The sequence below is a fragment of the Orycteropus afer genome, unplaced genomic scaffold (genome assembly GCF_000298275.1).
Source record: "Orycteropus afer afer isolate SDZICR_OR568_19922 unplaced genomic scaffold, OryAfe1.0 scaffold00020, whole genome shotgun sequence".
In the NCBI taxonomy this organism is placed as follows: domain Eukaryota; kingdom Metazoa; phylum Chordata; class Mammalia; order Tubulidentata; family Orycteropodidae; genus Orycteropus; species Orycteropus afer.
Window position 1 is genome coordinate 9,623,032 of NW_006921607.1, and position 21,003 is coordinate 9,644,034.

Sequence of the window (21,003 nt, forward strand, 5' to 3'; positions counted from 1 at the left end):
ATTCATTTCACTTTCAAGTGAAGCAGTGTCTACTTTGTGTCTCAAGTGAAGCTTAGAAGGAAAACAGCTGCTGCCTGCCAATGTTGTTTCTTTCTCAGGAAGAGAGGATACAGAAACTCATCAGAGCCCAGGCACAGTTTTTGCTGAATTCACCGAGCATAATTTTTATATAAAGAAAACTAAAGGACAGACCAAATTGAAAGAATCACTGTTATAATAACTTTAATTTATCTTGCATTTTACAGAAGTCTATGAATGATTTTAAAAAAGCACCTCCTTACCCCATATCATGTTTCTCTGACAGTTGTTAAAGTAGGCAATGAGCTTGAGCATCTGCATCTTGCAAGGATTTCCCAGGCCAACCAACCACACGCCAAAGAACTTGGCAGCTTTTCTATCTTGTTAATACAATGGTATATCCACTCTGGTGGTAAACCTGTCCAGCCAAACCTCCACAACACATTTCCCAAAATCATGGTGATTAGCAAATTAGTTAGCTTTGGCACGCAGCTGTGCTCGCTTGCCTGTGACGGCCTGGAAGCCAGTTTTGATGCTGGCAACAGAGCATCGAGAGTGACAAGTTTCGCACTGTAAGAAATAAAGCCGGGTGTCCTTCTGCAGGATTGTGTCCGGTGATCGGCACGTGTGACAGGTGACATACTCCTCTGTAGGAAGAGCAACACACAGCATTTGGTGGCTGCACTGAGCCAGAGATTTCCTCCTCTGAAATACATATTCTACTCTGAACTCAACAAGCTTAGGCTAAGACAACAGGGTATCTGGGAATCCAGACCAGTGAAGCTTAGCTAAGCTTAGCTATTTTGAGGGTAAGAAAACAAAGGCTGCCCTGAAAAACAGGTTGAAAGAGTCCAACTGCCCAAAGAGGCAAGAAAGCTTGCCAGGTGCCTATTCCTGGTTCTGCCTATAGGAGAGTCAATCAAGGAACGAACTTACCCTCCTAGGTGGAAACAGACATGCCAATTTTAAATGATTAGGAAAGTAACAAAGGGATCAAGCCATGCCTGAAACACAAGTTTTTCTGACTTGGCCTGCATCCCTTGAACCAACCAGCAGGTTCCATCAGCTGGGCCTGCTTAGGAAATCCAAACCCCTCTCCTGATCTCATTAGTGCTCTAGAGCTACCTCCCTTTCACTATCATCTCCCCCAATCTTTACAAAGGGCAGCTTTTCTAGGCTCATTACAAACTATCAACAAATGGCTCTCTTCAGTGACCAGTCTGATGAGAACATTTAGAGTGACATAATGAAATTAAGTCAAACACTTACTGATATATCTTCTCAAGACATTTTCTATCTGTTTCTGTTGGAATCTTCCTTTGATTACAAGTTGGTTATTACCATCTATAGAACCACTATAAAAGAAAGCAAAATGTCTCCATTAAAACAATTTTTCCTGTAAGGAACCAAATCCCAGAACTTCTGTATGTAATGAATTCAGAAGATACTTGATGTTGTAGTTCCAGAGTTGTGCTGTACTACCCAACTTCTCTTGCTTTTTAAAAGGTGCCTGATGACCTACCCAAATTTCCTAACATTAAATTCAATTTTAACCAATTAAGTGACAATAATTGTATTTGCTGCATTTTAAGTACTATACAAATTGATTCCTTAATTGTGACAACCCATTTATTCAACAAAGGAAAACAAACTTTTACTGAGTGTTCACCATCTGCATCAGCAGTGAGGGGACTACAGATAAAATACGAAAGGGGCTACACAAATAAAAAATTCTAAGCACCAAGTATTTTGATTCAGTTATGGTTAAAAGTATAGTTTATGAAAACATCTTAAAATTGTTGTGGAGATGGTTTAAACAACTCTGAATGTATTAAAAACCATTGAATTACACACTTTAAATATGTGAATTGTATCTCAAACAGTCACATATATATATACATATATATATATATATACACACACACACACACACACATATATATATACATATATATATATATATATATACACATATATATGGCAGCCCACAAGTGTCAATGACACAATGTGAAACTTTTTAAGAAGCGCTATGGACAAGGACTTTTGAAAAACAAAGGTGTATGCTAGATAGTATCACCTGTTGAAAATTACAAAATTCAGCCAGGTGGAGTTAAGTTTGTATTTGTTCTGTACCTCATCATAAAACTGACCTTTTAAGAACCTCGCCTGTGATTCTCCTTTATTTACAAGGGTTTAACATAACAGCACCATTCTCAAGGACCACAACCCTTCAATCTCTAGGCTACGGTGATTTCCACGGTTTATAGGAATTATTTTTCATTCACTGTTTGTCAAAAGAAATTGAGGTTTCAACAGCCTCCTATTATAGACTATTTAACCCACTAACCATAAGTTCATTGGCCACAACTTGTTATAATCTACCCCACCTCTATAAAAATCGTGGATTCTGAGAGACAGAAAAATACACTGCTAGCTTTTGCTCCTTCATTAATTTATCCAAGTTCAAAATATACAATAGTTGTACGCAAGTCCTCCAGAAAAAAACTTAAATATCCACCACAAACCAAGTACAGACCCACTGCCACTGAGTCAATTCTGATTCACAGCAGAACTATAGCACAGAACTGCCCCATAGGGTTTCCAAGGCTATAATCTTTATGAAGTATCTTTCTCCCGCAGAGCGGCTGGTGCATTCAAACTGCTAACCTTTCAATTCACAACTGAGTGCTTAACCACTGCACCACTGGGCTCCTTTATCCACCACAGGTCAAGTAAATTACTCCTTAAACCCACAGCAAATGCAGTTTGTTGTTACAATAAACTAGGCTTCTGGAAAATAGGAAGACAGAACACCATAATTATACTGCCAGTGAGTCAAAGGCATTTTGCCTTTTAAGAGCTTAGGCTCCAGAGATAGGCAGACTTTAGCTTTCATCTTGACTGTATCACTAACTAGCTATGTGAACATCTACAACTTCACTGAACCCATTTCCTAATCTACAAGATAGAGATAATGGTTTCTGCTTCACAGGACTGAGATTGAGATGATACCAAAATAAGCACTTGGCACAGAGTCTGGTGCTCTACAGATGTTAGTCATCATTACAGCATAACTCTTATCTTTTTGAGAGGGACTTAGCACTTGCAGTCAAACTCATGGAGATGGGCTCTGTGGGGTCCTAGCCTCCTTGAATGTACAAAGCCCTCAACAAGTAAGCCCTGAAGATAGGGGAGAGCAGCTATTTAATCACTGATCCCTGTTTCAATGGTTGCTGTCATGCCACTCATCAGTTTACAAGCTGGATTTCAATGGACTATTAAGTTAGAAAAAAATTCTGACTTCCTCTGAAATTGGAAAGCATCAAATATTTGCTCTAAAAAAGACCCAAGAGTTTAAATTACTGACAAAAAATTCTAAACATGGCAGGGCCATGGTGCTCACTCCAGTTACACTAACAGGCCTATTCAGATGAGATGCTGTCAACCCCGTACCTACTTCTACTAAGCACCCAAGCTCTTCCACAGAAATAAAGTGATTTCATTACTTTGTTGGCTAAAGCCCCTCTGATAATCAGGTGAATGTTTTTGATGCATGTTACATATACAATACTGTATATAAATGTGAATATAGTTTCTTACCTTGTACCCAATTCAGCCAATAAAAACGCAAGGAGATGTTTGGGCTGACGATGCAATCTGAAAAAGAAAGTAGAATACACAAACCTCCTCTTTCATGGAAATATGGCCAAATTTCTAAAAAAGCTGTCCTGTTTACTGTTTTTAATCTCCAACTACTCAGCTATTAGATGAATTCCAGTGCACAGTTCAATTCAGACTTTGGTAATACATACATTACATTTTAAAGCCCATAAAACAGTATTATTTGTTTTTTATGAATACGTACATATGAGTAATATTTAGAAACACAGACAGGAAAGGTAAACCTGAACTTAGGAGATAGTATCTTCCTCTGGGAAGGAAGAAAGGGATTAGAAAGAGATACAAACAGGGCTGTAATTTTAACTGTAAAACCCCCTTTTTTAAGAATACAAAGATCTGAAGGAAATGTGTCAAAATGGCTATATTCACCAAACCTAGGTGTCGTATTGGGGTGTTTATTATGCTAATTCTTAAGTATTTCCTGTTTGAAATATTTCATTTATAAGTCAGACTCTCACACACAAGTATTTCATGGAAACGTTTATAATGGAGGGACCTTAGAAGTAGCTTAAATATTCACCAACTGAGGACTGGTTAAATAAATTATGGTGTATCTATTCAATGGTGTACAATCCTGCTTTTGAGAACAAGATGGGTCCTTCTATGTAACTATAAAAGGAAATATACATATATGAAAGGAAAAAAAATACAGAGCAATGCCATTCAATATTTTAATTTTCATATACCTTGACACTATTTGAACTTGTTCTAACAAGCAGGCAGTACTACTATAATTTTAAAAACAGGTATTTTCCCCCAAAATGTAATGAGACAGAGTTGGTGAAAATATAAGAGTTAAGCTCCTACACTGCTGGACAGCAATTTGCCAGTGTTTGCCATAAAAAGATCTGTTCCTTTTGACTCAGCAAAGATGTATAAGGATGTTTCCCGAAGCTCTGCCTCTAATACTTTAGAACGACCATGTTCACCTTTAAGAAACAGTTAAAATATACTGTGTAGCCATTATAAACACTTATGAAGACTCTTTAATGACACAGGTAAAAGTTTCATAACATTAAAAAAATAAAAATGGGTTTGATACAAATTTATTTAAAAATATTTCTGTGCACTAAACTAGCTATATACAAAGATAAAAACAATGGTTTTTTTTATCTCAATGGGAAACTTTATAGATGATTTTTCGTTTTGTTTAGCATGTCTATATTTTCTTTTAAAAATGAGCACATATATACTACTATTATTATCAGCCAAAAAAAAAGTCAAAAATATTTTAAAAAATGCCTACTAAGTAGTAGAAACCGGATCCCTGATAGCATAGTGCCAACTGGCAGTTCAAATGCACCAGCCACTCCTCAGAAGGAAGATGCGGCAATCTACTTCTGTAGTGATACTGCCTCGGAAACCCAAGGAGGGGTCGCTATGAGTCGTGGCCAACTTGACGGCAAATAACAACAAGTAGTGGAAACAAGTAGTTACCTAGGCAATGGGATTTTGGGTGATTATTATCTCGTTTACCATTCATTTTCTTTTTCTGCAATAAGCATGTGTCACTTACGAAACTGAAGAACAAATAGTAGGTAAGATCAGATGACCTAATGAACCTGCCAGCAAAGATGCAGATGAGGAGCTCTGAGAAAAGCCAAGCCCCGACAGTGATCTGGGAGTAACACAGGTGTGGAATGTGATACTGAGTGAGAAAGCAGAAACTTCCACTTTGTCCTGGCAATAACCATCCAAGGAAGAGGCACACCAAATTCAGCCACTTTCTCAGAGCTCACTGGGGGCCAGACAGGCCCAACTCAAGCTAGATGAGCCTTCTCACCTGAGCTTTCCAATGTCTTCACTCTTCAGTCCTTCTGATTAGGATCTACTCTTATGGGTCAGCATTATTATACTCTCTCACCTCTTGATGCCCTGATAAAGTGAGCTCTGGAGCCCATGACTTGAAAGAAATGACAGACTTGAACTATAACCTCTCTAAACCCCAACCTCTACCTCTTTTTCCACCTGCAGTGAAGTCCACAATAAGGACTCTGAGCATACTGAAAACCACTGACAACCTGGCGTTTGGAAAGAAACCTTTCCATTAATCAACTTACAGTTTACAGATATCTGTAAAGTTGACAAAAGATGTTTTCTTGGTTCCTACTCGGACAACCTGTGGAGGTTTCATGACAAATTTCCTTTTCTCTCCAGCAACCATATCTGGATTCTTTTCCCTCATGATGTTGAACACTCGATTCAGTAACTATAGAGATAAAGTGATAATCATTACATTCTTAGTAGTATCAGGAGTATAATATGCTTTACCCTTTCAACAGCATAAAGTTCACTTTTCACTAAACATACACTACATTTCCTGGGAGCTCCTAAGAGCAGGGACTCAATCCACATCCCCACCAGGATCTGATACACTATGGAGGCTAGGCCATTCCTTGTTCAAAGTCAAATGGATGAATAAGCCCCTACTCAGTCTGCTGCTTCTATGGGAAAATGTATGGGCATATGGAAAGTAAGATTCAGGAATGTTCAAATAAGCAAGCTCCAACCTACTCTGGCCTTAAATTAGCCCCTCCATGTCATCACTGCCCCCCCCACCCCATGATTTCCAGACGGCTCCATGCCCCCAGAAGTTGACTCGGGTAGGGACAGTGGGCACACTACAGTAACTGCTATACTCTAGGTACAATGCCCACAGGTGGGCACCAGGAAATGTTATTCCCTGTTGCATGACCTCACCACTCTGGGTCTATTTCACTAATATTTGTACCTCAATGGTCCTAATTCAGATGTCTGGGGGAACATCTATCTCACTTTTCTCTGAGCTCTAGTGAACAGCTTAGCCTCCTTTCAAAACAGAACTTGTCATACCTCCTCATATGTGTAGTCTCTTTCGGAGCCTGCCCAAGCAGGGCCTGTCTGGTTACTGAATGAGATACCATCATCTTTTTTGCTGTCTTCATCTTCTAAAGCTGCAGATAACAAAGACTGAAAATGAGGGGTGGCCCTGCTACAGTAACAAAAAAGGGAGCAGAGGCAGATCGGGAGACATAAAAGTTTCTAAGGTATTTGCCTTCCCTCCCACAATTATACACAAAATCAGTAGCCTCAAGCATAGGTATCAAACCCTACAAAAGCTCCCTTTTTCCTTACAGGGATGGTATGGCTTTCAAAAGAGGCCCTTCGTAGAATTTTTAGACTAGGAATCTGTGATAACACAGACAAACTGAAATGTTTCTTGATTTAACAAACACAAGATAAAATACTGCATTAGGATAGAGAGAGTCCAACTGTTTTGAAGCACTCCAGAAACATCTATACCCATAAAAACCCATCTGCCAACTATATGAACATTCTCTAAAGACCCCAAAGCACTTAGAAATAAAACCATACTTTCAACCAAACATTTTAAAACTTTCTAAAAGCATCATTTAAAATTCCGCTACAGTAATTTACCCAATAGTCTGAATCACTAAGTTTTCAATATAACCACAACTGTTAAACTCTTTTCCAATGAAATTATTAACTGTCATTATCAAGTTAAATACTATTTTCCCTTCAGCTTCCATTATCAAGCCATGGAGATAAAGAGCAGGAAAGAATAAAAAAGGAGCATATCGAAGAGAGTAGGCCCAACTCCCAAGTAACCTAGAAATGACGTGCTGAGTCCCCAGTGTTACCTTCATCTTTCTCCAGTATTTCATCCTCATCTGGGAACTTGACATTCTTCTTTTTCTTCTTTTTATTGCCAAGCATAATGTCAAGGTCATCCTCTGGTTCAGCTGGCTCTTGAACATCACTTTCAATCTTAAGATCCTAAGAAATGTGACATAGCAGTATTTTGATATTGGGACTATCCTTTTATAAAACATAACATGACCTAGCAATGTTTAAAGGAAAAAAAATCAAATATTCAAAATTGAAATTACAGATAAGAAATAGGGTGGGCCAGTACGGTTTAGACAGACTCATGCCATTCCTTAAGACACTTGTGGAATTTGTCTCTCTCTCTTTATTCTCTGGCCTTAAGATCTTAGTGATTCTAATCATTTTCCATGTTTCTGAACTAGGCTACTTTCAGAATCACCTGGTAAATTTAAACGATTCCTAAATCTTATGATGGCATTCTTCAGTAGGAATGAAGTTCAAGAGAATTTTAAAGATGTTTCTAAGTGATTCTGATGCAGTCAGTCTGGTACTGACCATGGAGATCTTTGGGAATCACTTCAATACATGATTTCATGAAAGAGAGAAATGTATAACCCAGGAAAAATTAAGGTCACATGATAAATGGATGGAGATACAGTAAAGCTTGGCTCCAAGATTAGCTGCTGTAAGCATGGAGGTAAACAGGGCATATATTGGACTAGAAATGATTCATGAAACACCTCAGAAAAGTGGAAAGGGCCAGTCTCAGTCTGCAGGTAATCTCTCCCTCTAACCAGCTTATCCCCAAAATATGCTATCAAAATTACCTATTAATATCTATATTTTTTTGTGTGCCTACATCCTGAACTACTGTTACAATGACTACAGTAATTTCAGACATCTTATTAGCAGGAAGAAAATGTTGGAATGGTGGTAGTAAATGAAGCTCTAGATTTGGACCCCAAATCTAGGCTACAAACTATGTAGTCTGGTGCCAGGTGTGCTATCAAAGGCCAATCAGTCCATGTTATTAGCTATATACCACACAAACAGGAAACCAAATATTAGCCTAGTCTCTAAACTTGGGAGAGGCAGAATATAAACTAGCACACACTACCCAGCTTCTAGTGCTATACCATTATTTATTCTACTTCTAAACCAGGGCTCTGAACTATTTCTAACTGGGTCAGTCATAGCTGATGAAGCAAAATCAGAACAGCCCTGAATTTGTAAAATGCGGGTATACCAGAATAATGAATGGAACAGGAAAAATTACTGGTCAATGCCCTGTTAGAAACTTAATCTCCTCTTAATGTGCAGTGGCAATGTGTATGCCACACAGCAACCGAATCTCTTGACCAGAAGAGTTGGAAACAGCAATACCTGGCTCAAAGATGGCAGCTGACTGCACTGCTTTGAAATACTTTCCATAGTCCTGGCGATAATCAATCTACTGTGTCAGGCTCCGGAAAGGGTTCATTACACCTCTTCTGAGTCTCCCATTCCAGAGCTTTGACCTGTAATTTTCTCCTGTTCCAGTTTTCATTCTGGTGCACTCACATTTTACCAATTCAGGTGGTTCTGATTTCACTGTGTCGGCCATGACTGAACCAGTTCGAAGCTCTGTTCTGAGACCAAGACACAGTCAAAGGCACAGGAAACCAGAAAGTAGTTTCCTAATGGCAGGCACCTTACATCCAAAACCCCACTGTGGTCTGAACATTCAGGTGGCAGAGTAACCCAAGACTTCCAAACACTCTGGTTTCAAGTAAACATCCATGTCTTGCATGGTGCACAGGACACTTATAACATCCTCTTATGACTTGAATAGCAGTGTAAGAGCATCTAAGCACTTTATTTATTAAGAGTAGAGTTTATAATTCACCCTTGAGAACAAAAAAGCTACTAGAGGAGTCGAGAATTATTACCAATACCTTGTTGACAAAGACTTTCTGTGGTATATATCAGGTATGTCACCTTGTTACCCAGTAAATTTAATTCCCATCTGTTCAGTACAATCTGAGCTTTCTTCTTTCTCAATTTCCCTACAATGGCAGGAAAAGAAGAAGACAGTCCCAGCAGGTAGAGAACAAGATGAATCTAGGTGAGATCATTGTTTTAAAGGACGCTTTAAATTATCTCTGAACTAAAGTATCTCTGAAAACAGAGAAAATAGCTTATTAATTTCAGTGTCCCTTGCAATCAGTACACACAACACTGGACTCACTAACATCACCAATACATACTTGAATTAATCAAGTTATCAAAACCGTAGCACGGTTTCCAAAATTCAGTGAATTTATAGTACACATTTCCTGCTACATGTGGGATACACTCTTATTTACTTGGGTTTGAACAAATAAGCTATTTACCAAAGAAAAATTTGGGCTCTCTTTCCCTGCTGCCGCCGAGTTGTGCAGAGGAAGCCTGGGTGCATTCAAGATTCGGCTCACCCATCCACTGCCATGGTCGAGGAAGGCCTTGCTGCTGGAGGTGTAATGGACATTAATACTGCTTTACAAGAGGTGCTAAAGACCTCCCTCATCCATGATGGCCTAGCCTGTGGATCTGGCAAAACTGCCAAAGCCTTAGCCAAGAGCCAGGCCTATCTTTGCGTGCTTGAATCCAACTGTGCTGATCATGTGTATGTCCAGTTGGCGGAGGCCCTTGTGTTTAACACCAAATCAATCTGATTAAGGCTGATAACAGGAAACTAGAGAGGTAGGTAGCCCTCTGTAAAGTGGGTGGTTGCAGTTGTATGGTTAAGGACTACAGCAAAGAATCTCAAGCCAAGGATATCATTGAAGAGTATTTCAAATACAAGAAATAAATATGAAAATGCTCCTGTTCCTTCTACCCGTCCTCTTTCCACCTATCACGTATCTATCTATTCCTTGTTCAAAACATTTCTGAATTATTAGTATTAGAGATCAATCCAGTAATAAGTCAGAACAATTCAAGGGCCAAACTCCCTACAAGATCAGAGAACATGGAACTAGCTAAACAAGCCAGTTCACCTACAGGCCAGTTATCAGCCACCAGCCACGACAGGCTGGGATTCATTCTTTGCTGCTTAGAGGTACACACATAAGTTTATGTATATTTAACAGTCTACCATATGTTGAACAGAAGAAACTATAGGAATATTTGCTCCACAGAATTTCTGACTCACAGCAATCTCTAATCAGCCAAACAATGTCAGTATGATAAAGGACAAGGAACATTTTGTGATCATCTTAATGGCACTTTACAATGGATATGACTTGTACCATGTCCTTTAGGATATCCAGTTGGACACACTACCAAGAAAATGGACTTAACAGTGGTGATTAAGTGCTTAGTAACAAAAAGCAAAGCTAGTAAGAGATGAGACAAAGGAGGAGAAACATCAGCAGCAGCCATTAGCAGCCCTTCAAGAGGTCAAATTTTACCTTTAACAAGCAAGCAATAGATACTAAATACTACCTTTACACCTTCTTCAGCTTCATCAATATCGAATATCTTTTTTGTTTTTTTCTTCTTTTTCTTTTGGTTAAAAAAGTTCAAGTCATCTAGATCATCAGAAGCATCTAAAAAGGGCAGATCAGGATTATCAATTATTAACAACAACTAGCAAAAGCAAACATCAAATTATGAGTTAAGCTAACACATTTCAACTATTACAAGATCAAATTTTAATCAGTACAGTAGTTCCTGTACAACCACAAAAGTTATGGTCTGAAAAACCCAACAGCAGGTCAATGGAAAGCTTTGTAAATTGAAAAATCTGGTTATGGGACCATATCAGGAAAATTTATTTAGTAAATTAAATCATGTCATTCCTCATGGAATGGGGAGCTACCTTCAATGCTCCCTACTGCCCCCAGGACAAAGTTAGGGCTCTAACATAGTTTCCAGGATTGTCCACCTTTCTCTCTCTACTTCTACCTACTCCCTCACACCCTACACCTCAATCTCAGGCACCAGCCCCTGAAAGACTTCCAGTTCCAAGTGCAGTGTGGTCTCTCACTTCTAGGTCTTCACGTGGGCCCTTCCCACATAGCTCTTACCCTCTTCTTACAGAATCCTAAACCTCATCCCTTCCTCCCCACAGCTAAGTTAGATAACCCTCCAAGATACCTTGTGCTCACCCCACATTACATATGTATTACTAGCTTGCTTGTCTATCTCCCTATTAGATATTTCATCTAAATCCTAATTGATTAATCAATTGACAAAAACCCTGTTCCATTCATTAATGAGGCTGAATAGTAAATATGAATAACAATGAAACTTAACTACTATTAAAGAATTATTTAGTAAGTTCAATAAATTCTCCATTTGTTCTGTCCTATTGTACACTAGGAATATTTTAGGATGTCTCGGCTACAAAACTTTCAAAGGAGCTATTTATGAATTAATTTTGTTTTGCTACAACAGGAATGATTTCCCTTTCAAGTTTGTGAACACGTACAAGATACTTAACACAAGGTAGATGCTCAATAAATGTTAGTTCTCTCTCTCCCCAACAGTGTCTAATATTTAACAGACAATATGTTCACAGAAATATTTATTTCTCTCAAATAGTCAAATTGTGTCCCGGTTAGAGGAGAAGCATAAATAACAAAGCTCCAGACATTTTAGGCTGTAATTTTAATCTCTTCTATATATTTTTCAGACCTGCTAAGACACAAAACTGCCTATCTTGGGCCAAATTTTCCTGCCTACATTCCAAAGCAATCATTATAGCTGGAGAAGAGCCCTGACAGGTTAGACTGGAAAATCAGCCCTGGAATGATGGAGGTTTCATCATCTCTGCAACTTGGGAATTCAGTGGGAATTTACCAGGAACAAGCCTATCAGAAATCTGGCAAGGCCTAGTGCATACACAGTTAATGGCTTTGACTTCATCGGAACAGCCCTACCAGGATGAGAAGTTACTGCAAGCACAAAATCCAACACTGATGGAAGAGAACCAGATTTCTGACAACAGTAGTGACCCTCTCACACCAACCGCTCACCTTTTTTCCTACTATCCTCTTCATCAGCTTCCACGTCTTTGTCCTCAGTTGGCTCTGGCTCCACTTCTTTCATTTCTGAAGGCTGGGTTTCTTCTGTCTGCGCATCCCCTTCCTCGTCTAACATAAAGGGCTTCTTCTTCTTCTTTTTCTTCTTGCTCATAGTAGGGTCAAAGATCATCTGTTTAAAAGACAAAAATAAATTTAAAAAAAAGGGAGCAAGTGATTGTTTTTAATGATGCTCACATACAAAATATGCTGTCTGCTCAAGAGGCACTCTCTCAAAAGTAGGTACATTTAAGGCACCAAAAACAGATTTTAACCCCCAAAATAAACTGTCCATCCAACTTTACTCATACTGTTACTACCTGGGTTTGAGTGTCTGAAATGTGCACACAGGCCTTTTAATTTATAATTAATGTATCATAAATATAGGAACGTAGCATTTAGCTTCATGAGCAAATGTGGAGATTTTATGAATGAACTGTATCGATCTGATTTAAAAAATCTTTTAAATCATAAAGCTCTGACCAGCTTTTAAAGAAATCCATCAGCAACCCTTCATATAGCAAATCTCTGAGTAACAGGACCATTTTACTCTGCTTTTTGTTTCAGAAACAACAGTAAAAGTTATCTTATGTAATATCTACTATAGAAAAAGGGAAAAACCGTAACTTGTAGGTGGATCTGTTTCCACTGATCACTTGGAAAACAGTTCCTTTACACCTAACAGTTTAAACAACATAGGGCAGAAGTCTCGTAGAGTAAAAAGAGTGAAGACTTTGTAGTCAAACAGAATTAGATCAAAGCCCAAGCACTTCTTTCCTGAACCCCTGACTAATCTTAATTCACATCCTACTATTCTTAAATTTAGCGTTTTCCCAATGATCTGCTGCTGCAGTGTAGTAAAGTGTTTAAGAGCACAGATTCTGGAGCCCAACCGACTATATTCAAATCTTGACTCTTGACGTAATCTTACAAGTTCATATGGAGATCAATACCAGACCCAAAATTGACCTCACAAGGTTATTAGGAGGATTAATGAGTGAATAAATGCAAAACACTTGACACAGTATCTGGTACGTAAAGTACTCAGTAAGTGTCAGGAATTATCATCATAATTTATATAATATTTTACAGTTCACAAAACATGGTCTCTTGATACCCATCACTGACATTTCATTAACTCAGATGATCTGATTTCAAAGACTTATCATTAAACTCTTAAAAAAATTCCCCAAATTGATTCTAATTAATGTACATTTCTTTTCCCAAGTATATTAAAGAAACTGAGCTATACTGAAACCAAACTATTATCTGTAATAAGGAATGGAAGTTATTGTCCTTATCAAATTCTGAAGTATCTGCAAGGAATTCTGGAAATTTTTATAGTTATTCTCTCCTACCTTAACAAGGATCCAACTGTATGAGTAAGTAATTGTGAGATGCAGTCAGTCTGAAGAACATTATCTGGCAAACTTAAAGAAGAGTCCCTTCTAAGATAGAAGAGCCAGGAGGAAAAGAGTTCCCCATTGTTGACCTACTGAGCCTTGGATCATCCTTCACAGAATGCTGCAATCTGTTCCAGGGATACAGCTACAGTTCATCCTCATTCCTGAAGTAGGAAGACTTGGCAAAAGGACAGACAGCACTATAAATGTGGTTGTCTGGCAGGGCTTACAATTAATTTATTCCATTTTTGCAAGCATCAAGTTCCCTGGAATACTGTCTTTTAACTGTAATTCAGCAAGACAGACCAAAGATGAGAGGGATCCTGAAATCATCAGAGGACAGCTTCACAATTGCCCCTTATCCTCTGAAAACGTTCTCATTTAGGTTTACAGGAAAACAGTTGGGATGTAGCCTAATAAAGGGTAGTAAACATGCAGGAGTCATACACTGAAATAACTAACATTTCTGTCAATTACGTTGATGTACTGGATATTTAACATATACTCACTTGTCTTATTTTTATTCAGACCCACCAGCCACTCCTCAGAAGGTTGGGCAATCTACTTCCTAGTGATACCGCCTCGGAAACCCAAGGAGGGGTCGCTGTGAGTCGGGTCCGACTCGACGGCAACTTGACGGCACAACAACAACCACCTTGCAAGGCAGAGTTTAAAAATAAGGAAAACTATCAAAATAAGGATCCCAAAGCAGACCTCTCCAAAGTCATCACAAGGCCATGCCAGGCTTGACTTAAAAAAAAAAAAAAAAATTGATTTCTGGTTTCCAAATTATCAAATGACTATTTTCCAAATGTTTTGTGTATGAGACTAGTTTGGATTTGAGAAGCAAACAATTGTTGATGGTGCACTTAGGAAAATTAAGAGTCAATTCAGTATTTTTTTAAGTTCACAACAAAGCCTTCAAAAGCATAAAGTTTCCATTTGCAACTTCTGTTGGGTTGGAGGTGAGGAAAAGGGGTACCAACAAAAATTATCCCCACAATAGATCAAAACACATCACCAAATTAGAAGCCTATTCCCATCATACTTCACCTAGGAAATCCACTTTATGGCTATACCACAGCAAAGAAGGTGGTTATGAGTTATAAAAAAACCCACAGAGAAGCAAGGCATTAAACTTTGAAGCTCCTTTTAAGAAGACTGAGACATCTGTCTTAAAATGTTGTGACAACAATATTGTCATTTCTGAGTGATAAGATTCCGAGAGATTGTTTTCCTTTGTAGTCGTTTTATAAACTTTGTATGGCACCCATTACTCCCCCCCCCCCCCCTTTAAAACTTTCTTTTCAAAACCCCCTTACCCGTCCCACAAACCCACATGATGTGAAAACCCAATATTCTAATCCCAATCCTGTCACTAACTTGCTATATGATATCTGACAAATTAACCTTCTTCAAGCCCAGTTTTCCTATGTGTAAAACTGGACTGGTAGACCTGAAAGGTGCCCAACTGCTCTCATACTTTATTAGCTTCACAGTCCTCTGCTGGCATGCTAGCTTTGCCATCTCTGCTTGTCAAAATTCTGTTCACTCTTCCATAATGCACTTCTTTAGAAACCTGACCCTCCGCTGTTAGAAATGATCTCTCCAGCCCCCCAAACTGCTGTGTTGATGGCCCATTTCTATCTCTTGTGGCAAGCAGTGGTTTCTGCCTTGGATTACAGCTGTTATCTTTTCCTTCCTCACTGCATCGTGAGCACTTTATCATAAACCATACACAGAATAACACTCCAAGGTTCATGGATTCCACTAAGTACTGAATTTGCTAAATGTTATGAGAAGCTTGAAAAATGGGCAGACACAAAAGAGAAACTCCCACTCAGAATTTCTGAAAGAGTACCCCAAGGCAATGTCTATCATGAACTCCAGTGGAGAAGTACCTCCAGACTCTCAGCTTCTCTCTTAAACTAGTGCCTCCTATAATCATGAGGAGCTCTGGTGGCATAGTGCCTAAGGCACTTGACTGCTAACTGGAAGGCTGGCTGTTCAAACCCACTGCAAACACACTTCCTTGACTTTCTAAACTACTCCTCTGCCTTCCAATGCCTTTCCACTGCCTGATTACTATTCCAATAAACCAAAAACTCCCCATGCCATTCCTTGGAAGGAAGATGGGGGAAGATGGGGCAATCTACTTCCGTAGTGATACTGCCTAGGAAACCCAAGGAGGGGTCGCTATGAGTCGGGGCCGACTCGACGGCACATAACAACAACAACAACATCTCAAAACCCAACTCTCTAGAAAGTTTAGAATTCTTCTCTTCCCCCCTCCTCAACGCTCTACAAGCCAGGTCAAGCACTCCAATGTTTTATAGAATTACAAATGCTTTGTAAGTTGTTCTTTTTTCGGGGGTGGGAAAGGGAGCGCTGGCTAGGAAGCGGTAGGTCTCCCCTAAATGTTAATCAATACCTACTGACAGCACTTAAAGTCAACTTTATTTTAAAACTGTCTGATTTGACATGAACTGGGGTAATCTGGCAAGAAGGGCTTTGGGGAAATAGGCCAAGGTACAAATACGATGGTAGGAAAAGATCCAGCCAGTTTCCAAGCCCGGACTTCCCGCTCACGTTGCTGTGAGCTCTCTTCTGATAAGGGAAACTCAGAGACTCCCCGCCCTGAAACTTTCCAGAGGGTTAGTCACTCTTTGAGGCTGAGGGATCTTTCTCTCTAATCTTATCTCCCTCTCCCCCTTATTTTTAAGAAATAATGTTTGAGATGAGAATTAGGGCAGGAAACCGGGTCGGACAAAACAGTCTACAAAGTTTCTTAACAAGGGCGCTCTCTCAGGAGCCGAAGGAGGCTCCTCGCTGGACCCCCGGGATCCAGCGAGGTGGGTTAGAGTTAAAGGAAGGCAGAGGTCGCCAGTCCCAAGCTCGTTGAGCCGACGTATTAACCGAGAATTCAAGCCTCCTTCAGGGCGGGTGGCTCAGCGTGTGCTTTACACTCCGGAAACGCTAGCCACGGGAGACACCGGCCTCAGCGCCGCCGCCCTGAGGAGAGCAGGGTGCGGCCAAGCCCGCGGCTCCGAAGTCCTCGCCAGCTTTGCCTCTGTGGGCCACCTAGGCCCGGCTGCCCCACATGGCGGCGGCCGGCTGCTAGGCCGCAGGCCCGGTCTCCCACACTGAGGTGGGTTCGGCTACCCGCCTCAGTCCTTAGCCCCGGGCTCAGGCCCTCACCTCGTCCCCCGACATGGCTGCGGATCGAGTGGGCTCAGCACGGACGGGAAGTCAGACGGGTCAGCCCCAGGCCTCGGCAGCAGCGCCGGTCCTACGGATACCTCTCCCACAACCGCACTAGGTTCTTGCATCAGCGAAAGGGAACAACACCCCGCCCCCTCCTTCCTGCGTTGGAAATGCGCCTGCGCAGAGACCACCAAAGCGCAGGCGCACGGAAGAGACAACCTACAGCGCTCGGGCAGGCACAAGTTACTAGGCGATGCCGCAGCGCTCGGCATGCCGGGAGTTGTAGTCCGCGTGCGTGAGGCGGGTCCTTGCGCAGCAGCAGCACAGCGTTCGGTGCGTGCTGGTCAGAGTGCGCGGCAACGGGAAAGTTCGGTTTTACTAGGTGGTTTCCTCATTATTTCGTAGAACTGTGAACCGCGCTGTTCTGCATTGTTTGTAGGGAGGATTCGGGGCCTTTCCTCCTGGGTTAGGGTGGGTAAGTTACTTACCTTTGTATGCTACTACCTCCACTTTGCCCCTGGGGTATACTAGTGAGAAAAAGTTCTTGAAGAATTCTAAGTTGGAGTTGGAGGTCCGTACCTCACGAAGGATTTTACTTCAAGAGACTTTTTAAAGTGATGTATCTCCACTTGGGAGGTCGGAAACCAAAAGGTGCCTCCTCCATGTATCCCTAGGCGTAGACTTAGAAGAGGAGGTGTCCCCTGAGGAGAAATGGCCTGATAAGAGACAGCTTCTGGAAGCCACAAAGGATATGTTTATGTTCCAAGCTATGGGTGCATCGTGCCAATTCCCCTTGTATAATTATAGCAGCTGTCCTTTAGGGAGATCTCACTGTTGTCACTGCTCTCCAGCGAAAGACTGCAAGGTAGTCTTGCAGTGTGAGAGAACACACAACATAGGGAACAGTGGGACATCACAGAAGAGGGTGTGGAAAGGCCTTAGAGAGTTTTGTTGTTGTTGTTGTTGTTGTTGTTATGTGCCGTCGAGTTGGCCCCGACTGACTCGGGGCCGACTCGTAGTGACCCCTCCTTGGGTTTCCAAGGCAGTATCACTACGGAAGTAGGATTGCCCAACCTTCCTTCCGAGGAGTGGCTGGTGGGTTTGAACCGCCAGCCTTCTGGTTAGCAGGCAAGTGTCTTAGCCATTATGCTACCAGAGCTGATTTGGGGGAGAGGTCAAGGAAGCAGGGTTTCTCTGGATTGAATGTGGTTAGGAAGTGGGGGTAATTCTATGATTGCATAAGAGTTTTATCTAAACTAGGGAAGAACCAAATTAGGCTAAAGCTACTATAAGGAAGTAGTTTGGTTTTTGGTTTTAGAGTCACTCATGTTAGAATAAAAACCCACTGCCATCCAGTCCATTGCAACTCGTAGTGATCCTGTAGGACAGAGTAGAACTGTCTCATAGGGTTTCCTAGGATGTGAGTCTTTACTGAAGCAGTCTGCCACATCTTTCTCCTGAGGAGTGCCTGAATTCAAACTGCTGACCCTTCAGTTAGCAGACAAGTACTTTAACCACTGTGCCACCAAGGCTCCTTTTAGTCAGGATAGGGGGCTTATTTTTGTTGTTGGCACACTGTTCTGTTTTTGTGTGTATTCACATATGATTATGGAATGATCTTGTTTTTCTCTTGGTACATCCTGATCCCAGAGTGGCATTGTCTGATGTTGCTGTTCTGTGAAATTATTTATGTTTATATAGGGCAGTACGTCCTAGCTGATAGTGTCAGGCTAGCTTCATGTCATTTAATATGTGTTCTCTACTATTGTCCTCCAAACAACTTTGTGAGACAATCCACAAATATCAATGCCTTTGCATAGTCAGTGAAACACAGGTGAATATCTTTCTGGTATTTGCTTACAGGCAAGATCTATCTGACATCAGCAATGATATCCCTTGTACCACATCCTCTTCTGAATCCAGATTGAATTTCTGGAAGTTCCCTGTTAATATACTGCTGCAACCGTTTTTGAATTATCTTCAGCAAAATTTTACTTCCATGGGATATAAATAATAATGTTTGGTAATTCCCACATTCTGTTGGATCACCTTTCTTTAGAATTGGGCACAAGTATGGATCTCTTGCACTTGTTTGCCCAGGTAGCTGTCTTCCAAATTTCTTGGCATAAATAAGTAAGTGTTTTCAGTGCTTCATCTGTTTGTTGAAACATCTCAATGGGTCTTCCGTCACTTCCTAGTGCTTTGTTTTTGGCCAGTTCCATCAGTGCTGCTTGGACTTCTTCCTTCAATACCATTGGTTCTTGATCGTATGCCACCTCCTGAAATGGATGAACATTGACCGATTCTTTTTGGCACAATGATTCTCTGTATTCCTCCTGTTTGTGCCCTATATTCTTTCATTCCTCCCAGTGTCTTCTTTGCCTTGGTCATGTTGTGCTGACTTCTTCTATATTGTATATTGCCTTTCCCTTCACCATTATTAACACATGTCTTCTATTAGTCAGTAGTTTTCTCTCCCATCCCTAGAACCTTCAAAGAATGTGGGTTTTTTTTTTTTTTCCTGTGTGTAAAGATTTTCTTTCTTTTTTTTAAATAATAAAAATTAAATTAAATTATTTGTCCTTTTTAATTGACTTATTTCACTCAACATAAGATCGTCCAAACTCATCCATGTTGTGAGATGTTTTGCAGATTCATAATTCTTTATTGTCGCATAGTTTTTCCATTGTGTGTATATACCAGTTTATCGATTCATCCTTTGATGGGTACTTAGGTTGTTTCCATCTTTTGCTATTGTGGATAATGCTGCAATGAACATGGATGTGCATATGTCTATTTATGTCATGGCTCTTACTTCTTTACATTGTATACCTGCAAGTGGGATTTCTGAATGTATTTCTATTTCTAGCTTTTTAAGGAAGCACCATACTATTATTCCTAGTGGATGTACTATTTTAAATTGTCACCAGCAATATATGAGTTCCACTCTCCCTACAACCTCACCAACATTTGTTATTTTTTGTTTTTTCAGTTAGTGCCATAATTGTCAGAGATTATGGAGGTAAAATGGTATTTCATCATAGTTTTGATTTGAGTGTCTGTAATGGTTAGTGATTGTTATCGTTTCGTGTGTGTGTTAGCTGCTTGAATGTCTTTGGTGAAGTGTCTTCATATCCTTTGCCCATTTTTTAATTGGATTGTTTGTCTTTTTGTTGTTGAGGTATTAGAGTTTTTATAAATTTCAGAGATTAGACCCTTGTCAGATATGTCATAGCCAAAACTTTTTCCCAATCTGTAGTTTCTCTTCTCTTTCAGAGAAGTCTTTTGATGAGCATAGTATTTAATTTTTAGGAGGCCCCATTTATCTAGTTCATCTTCTACTGTTTGTGTGTTTTTAGTTATGTTTGGTATTCTTTTTATGCCATATATTAGGGCCTCTAGTATTGTCCCTATTTTTCCATGATCTTTATAGTTTTATGTTTTATATTTAGATCTTTGATCCATTTTTAGTTAGTTTTTTGTGTATAGCGTGAGGTACAGGTCCTGTTTAATCTTCTTACAAACAAACATCCATTTTTGCCAGCATCATTTGTTAAAGAGACTATCTCTTCTTCATTTAATGGACTTTGGCCCTTTATCAAAGATTACCTATCTGTAGGTGGATGGCTTTACATCTGGATTCTCAGTTCTCTTCCATTGGTCTTTGTGTCTGTCATTGTACCAGTGCTAGGCTTTTTTGACTACCATAGCTATTAGTAGGTTCTGAGATCAGATAGTATGAGGCCTCCTACTTTCTTCTTCAATAATGCTTTACTTATTTGGGGTCTCTTTCGTTTCTGTGCAAAGTTGGTGATTCGTTTTCCATTTCATTTAAGAATGCTGCTGGAATATAGATTGGGATTACATTATAGCTATAGATCGCTCTGGGTTGTTGTTGTTAGCTGCCGTCGAGTTGTTTCCGACTCATAGTGACCCCATGCACAGCAGAACCAAACGCTGCCCGATCCTGCACCAACTCCATGATCCCTGCTATACTTGAGCCCATCATTGCAGCCACCATGTCAATCCATCTTGTTGAAGGC

The 21,003-nt window shown here is 40.2% G+C and overlaps 1 protein-coding gene across 1 annotated transcript; it reads right to left on the reverse strand.

Annotated features, from left to right (window-relative positions):
- Positions 1-489: 489 nt before the first annotated feature.
- On the reverse strand, positions 490-16,969 carry EIF2S2 (eukaryotic translation initiation factor 2 subunit beta). The gene is made up of 9 exons (XM_007934574.2): positions 16,955-16,969; positions 12,309-12,486; positions 10,774-10,877; positions 7,341-7,476; positions 6,532-6,632; positions 5,760-5,908; positions 3,619-3,675; positions 1,288-1,373; positions 490-665 (listed from the first exon to the last, which is right to left on the reverse strand). Exons 1-9 carry the CDS (start codon positions 16,967-16,969, stop codon positions 490-492), a joined length of 1,002 nt encoding a protein of 333 aa, XP_007932765.1.
- Positions 16,970-21,003: the final 4,034 nt, after the last annotated feature.

Excerpts from the sequence above, each read along its gene's own strand:
- EIF2S2 (XM_007934574.2), bottom strand. Across the intron at positions 7,477-10,773 it reads AAGCTGAAGAAGGTGTAAAG|GATCTTAAGATTGAAAGTGA; the intron begins GTAGTATTTAGT and ends CACATTTCTTAG. Across the intron at positions 6,633-7,340 it reads AATACTGGAGAAAGATGAAG|CTTTAGAAGATGAAGACAGC; the intron begins GTAACACTGGGG and ends TGTTATCTGCAG.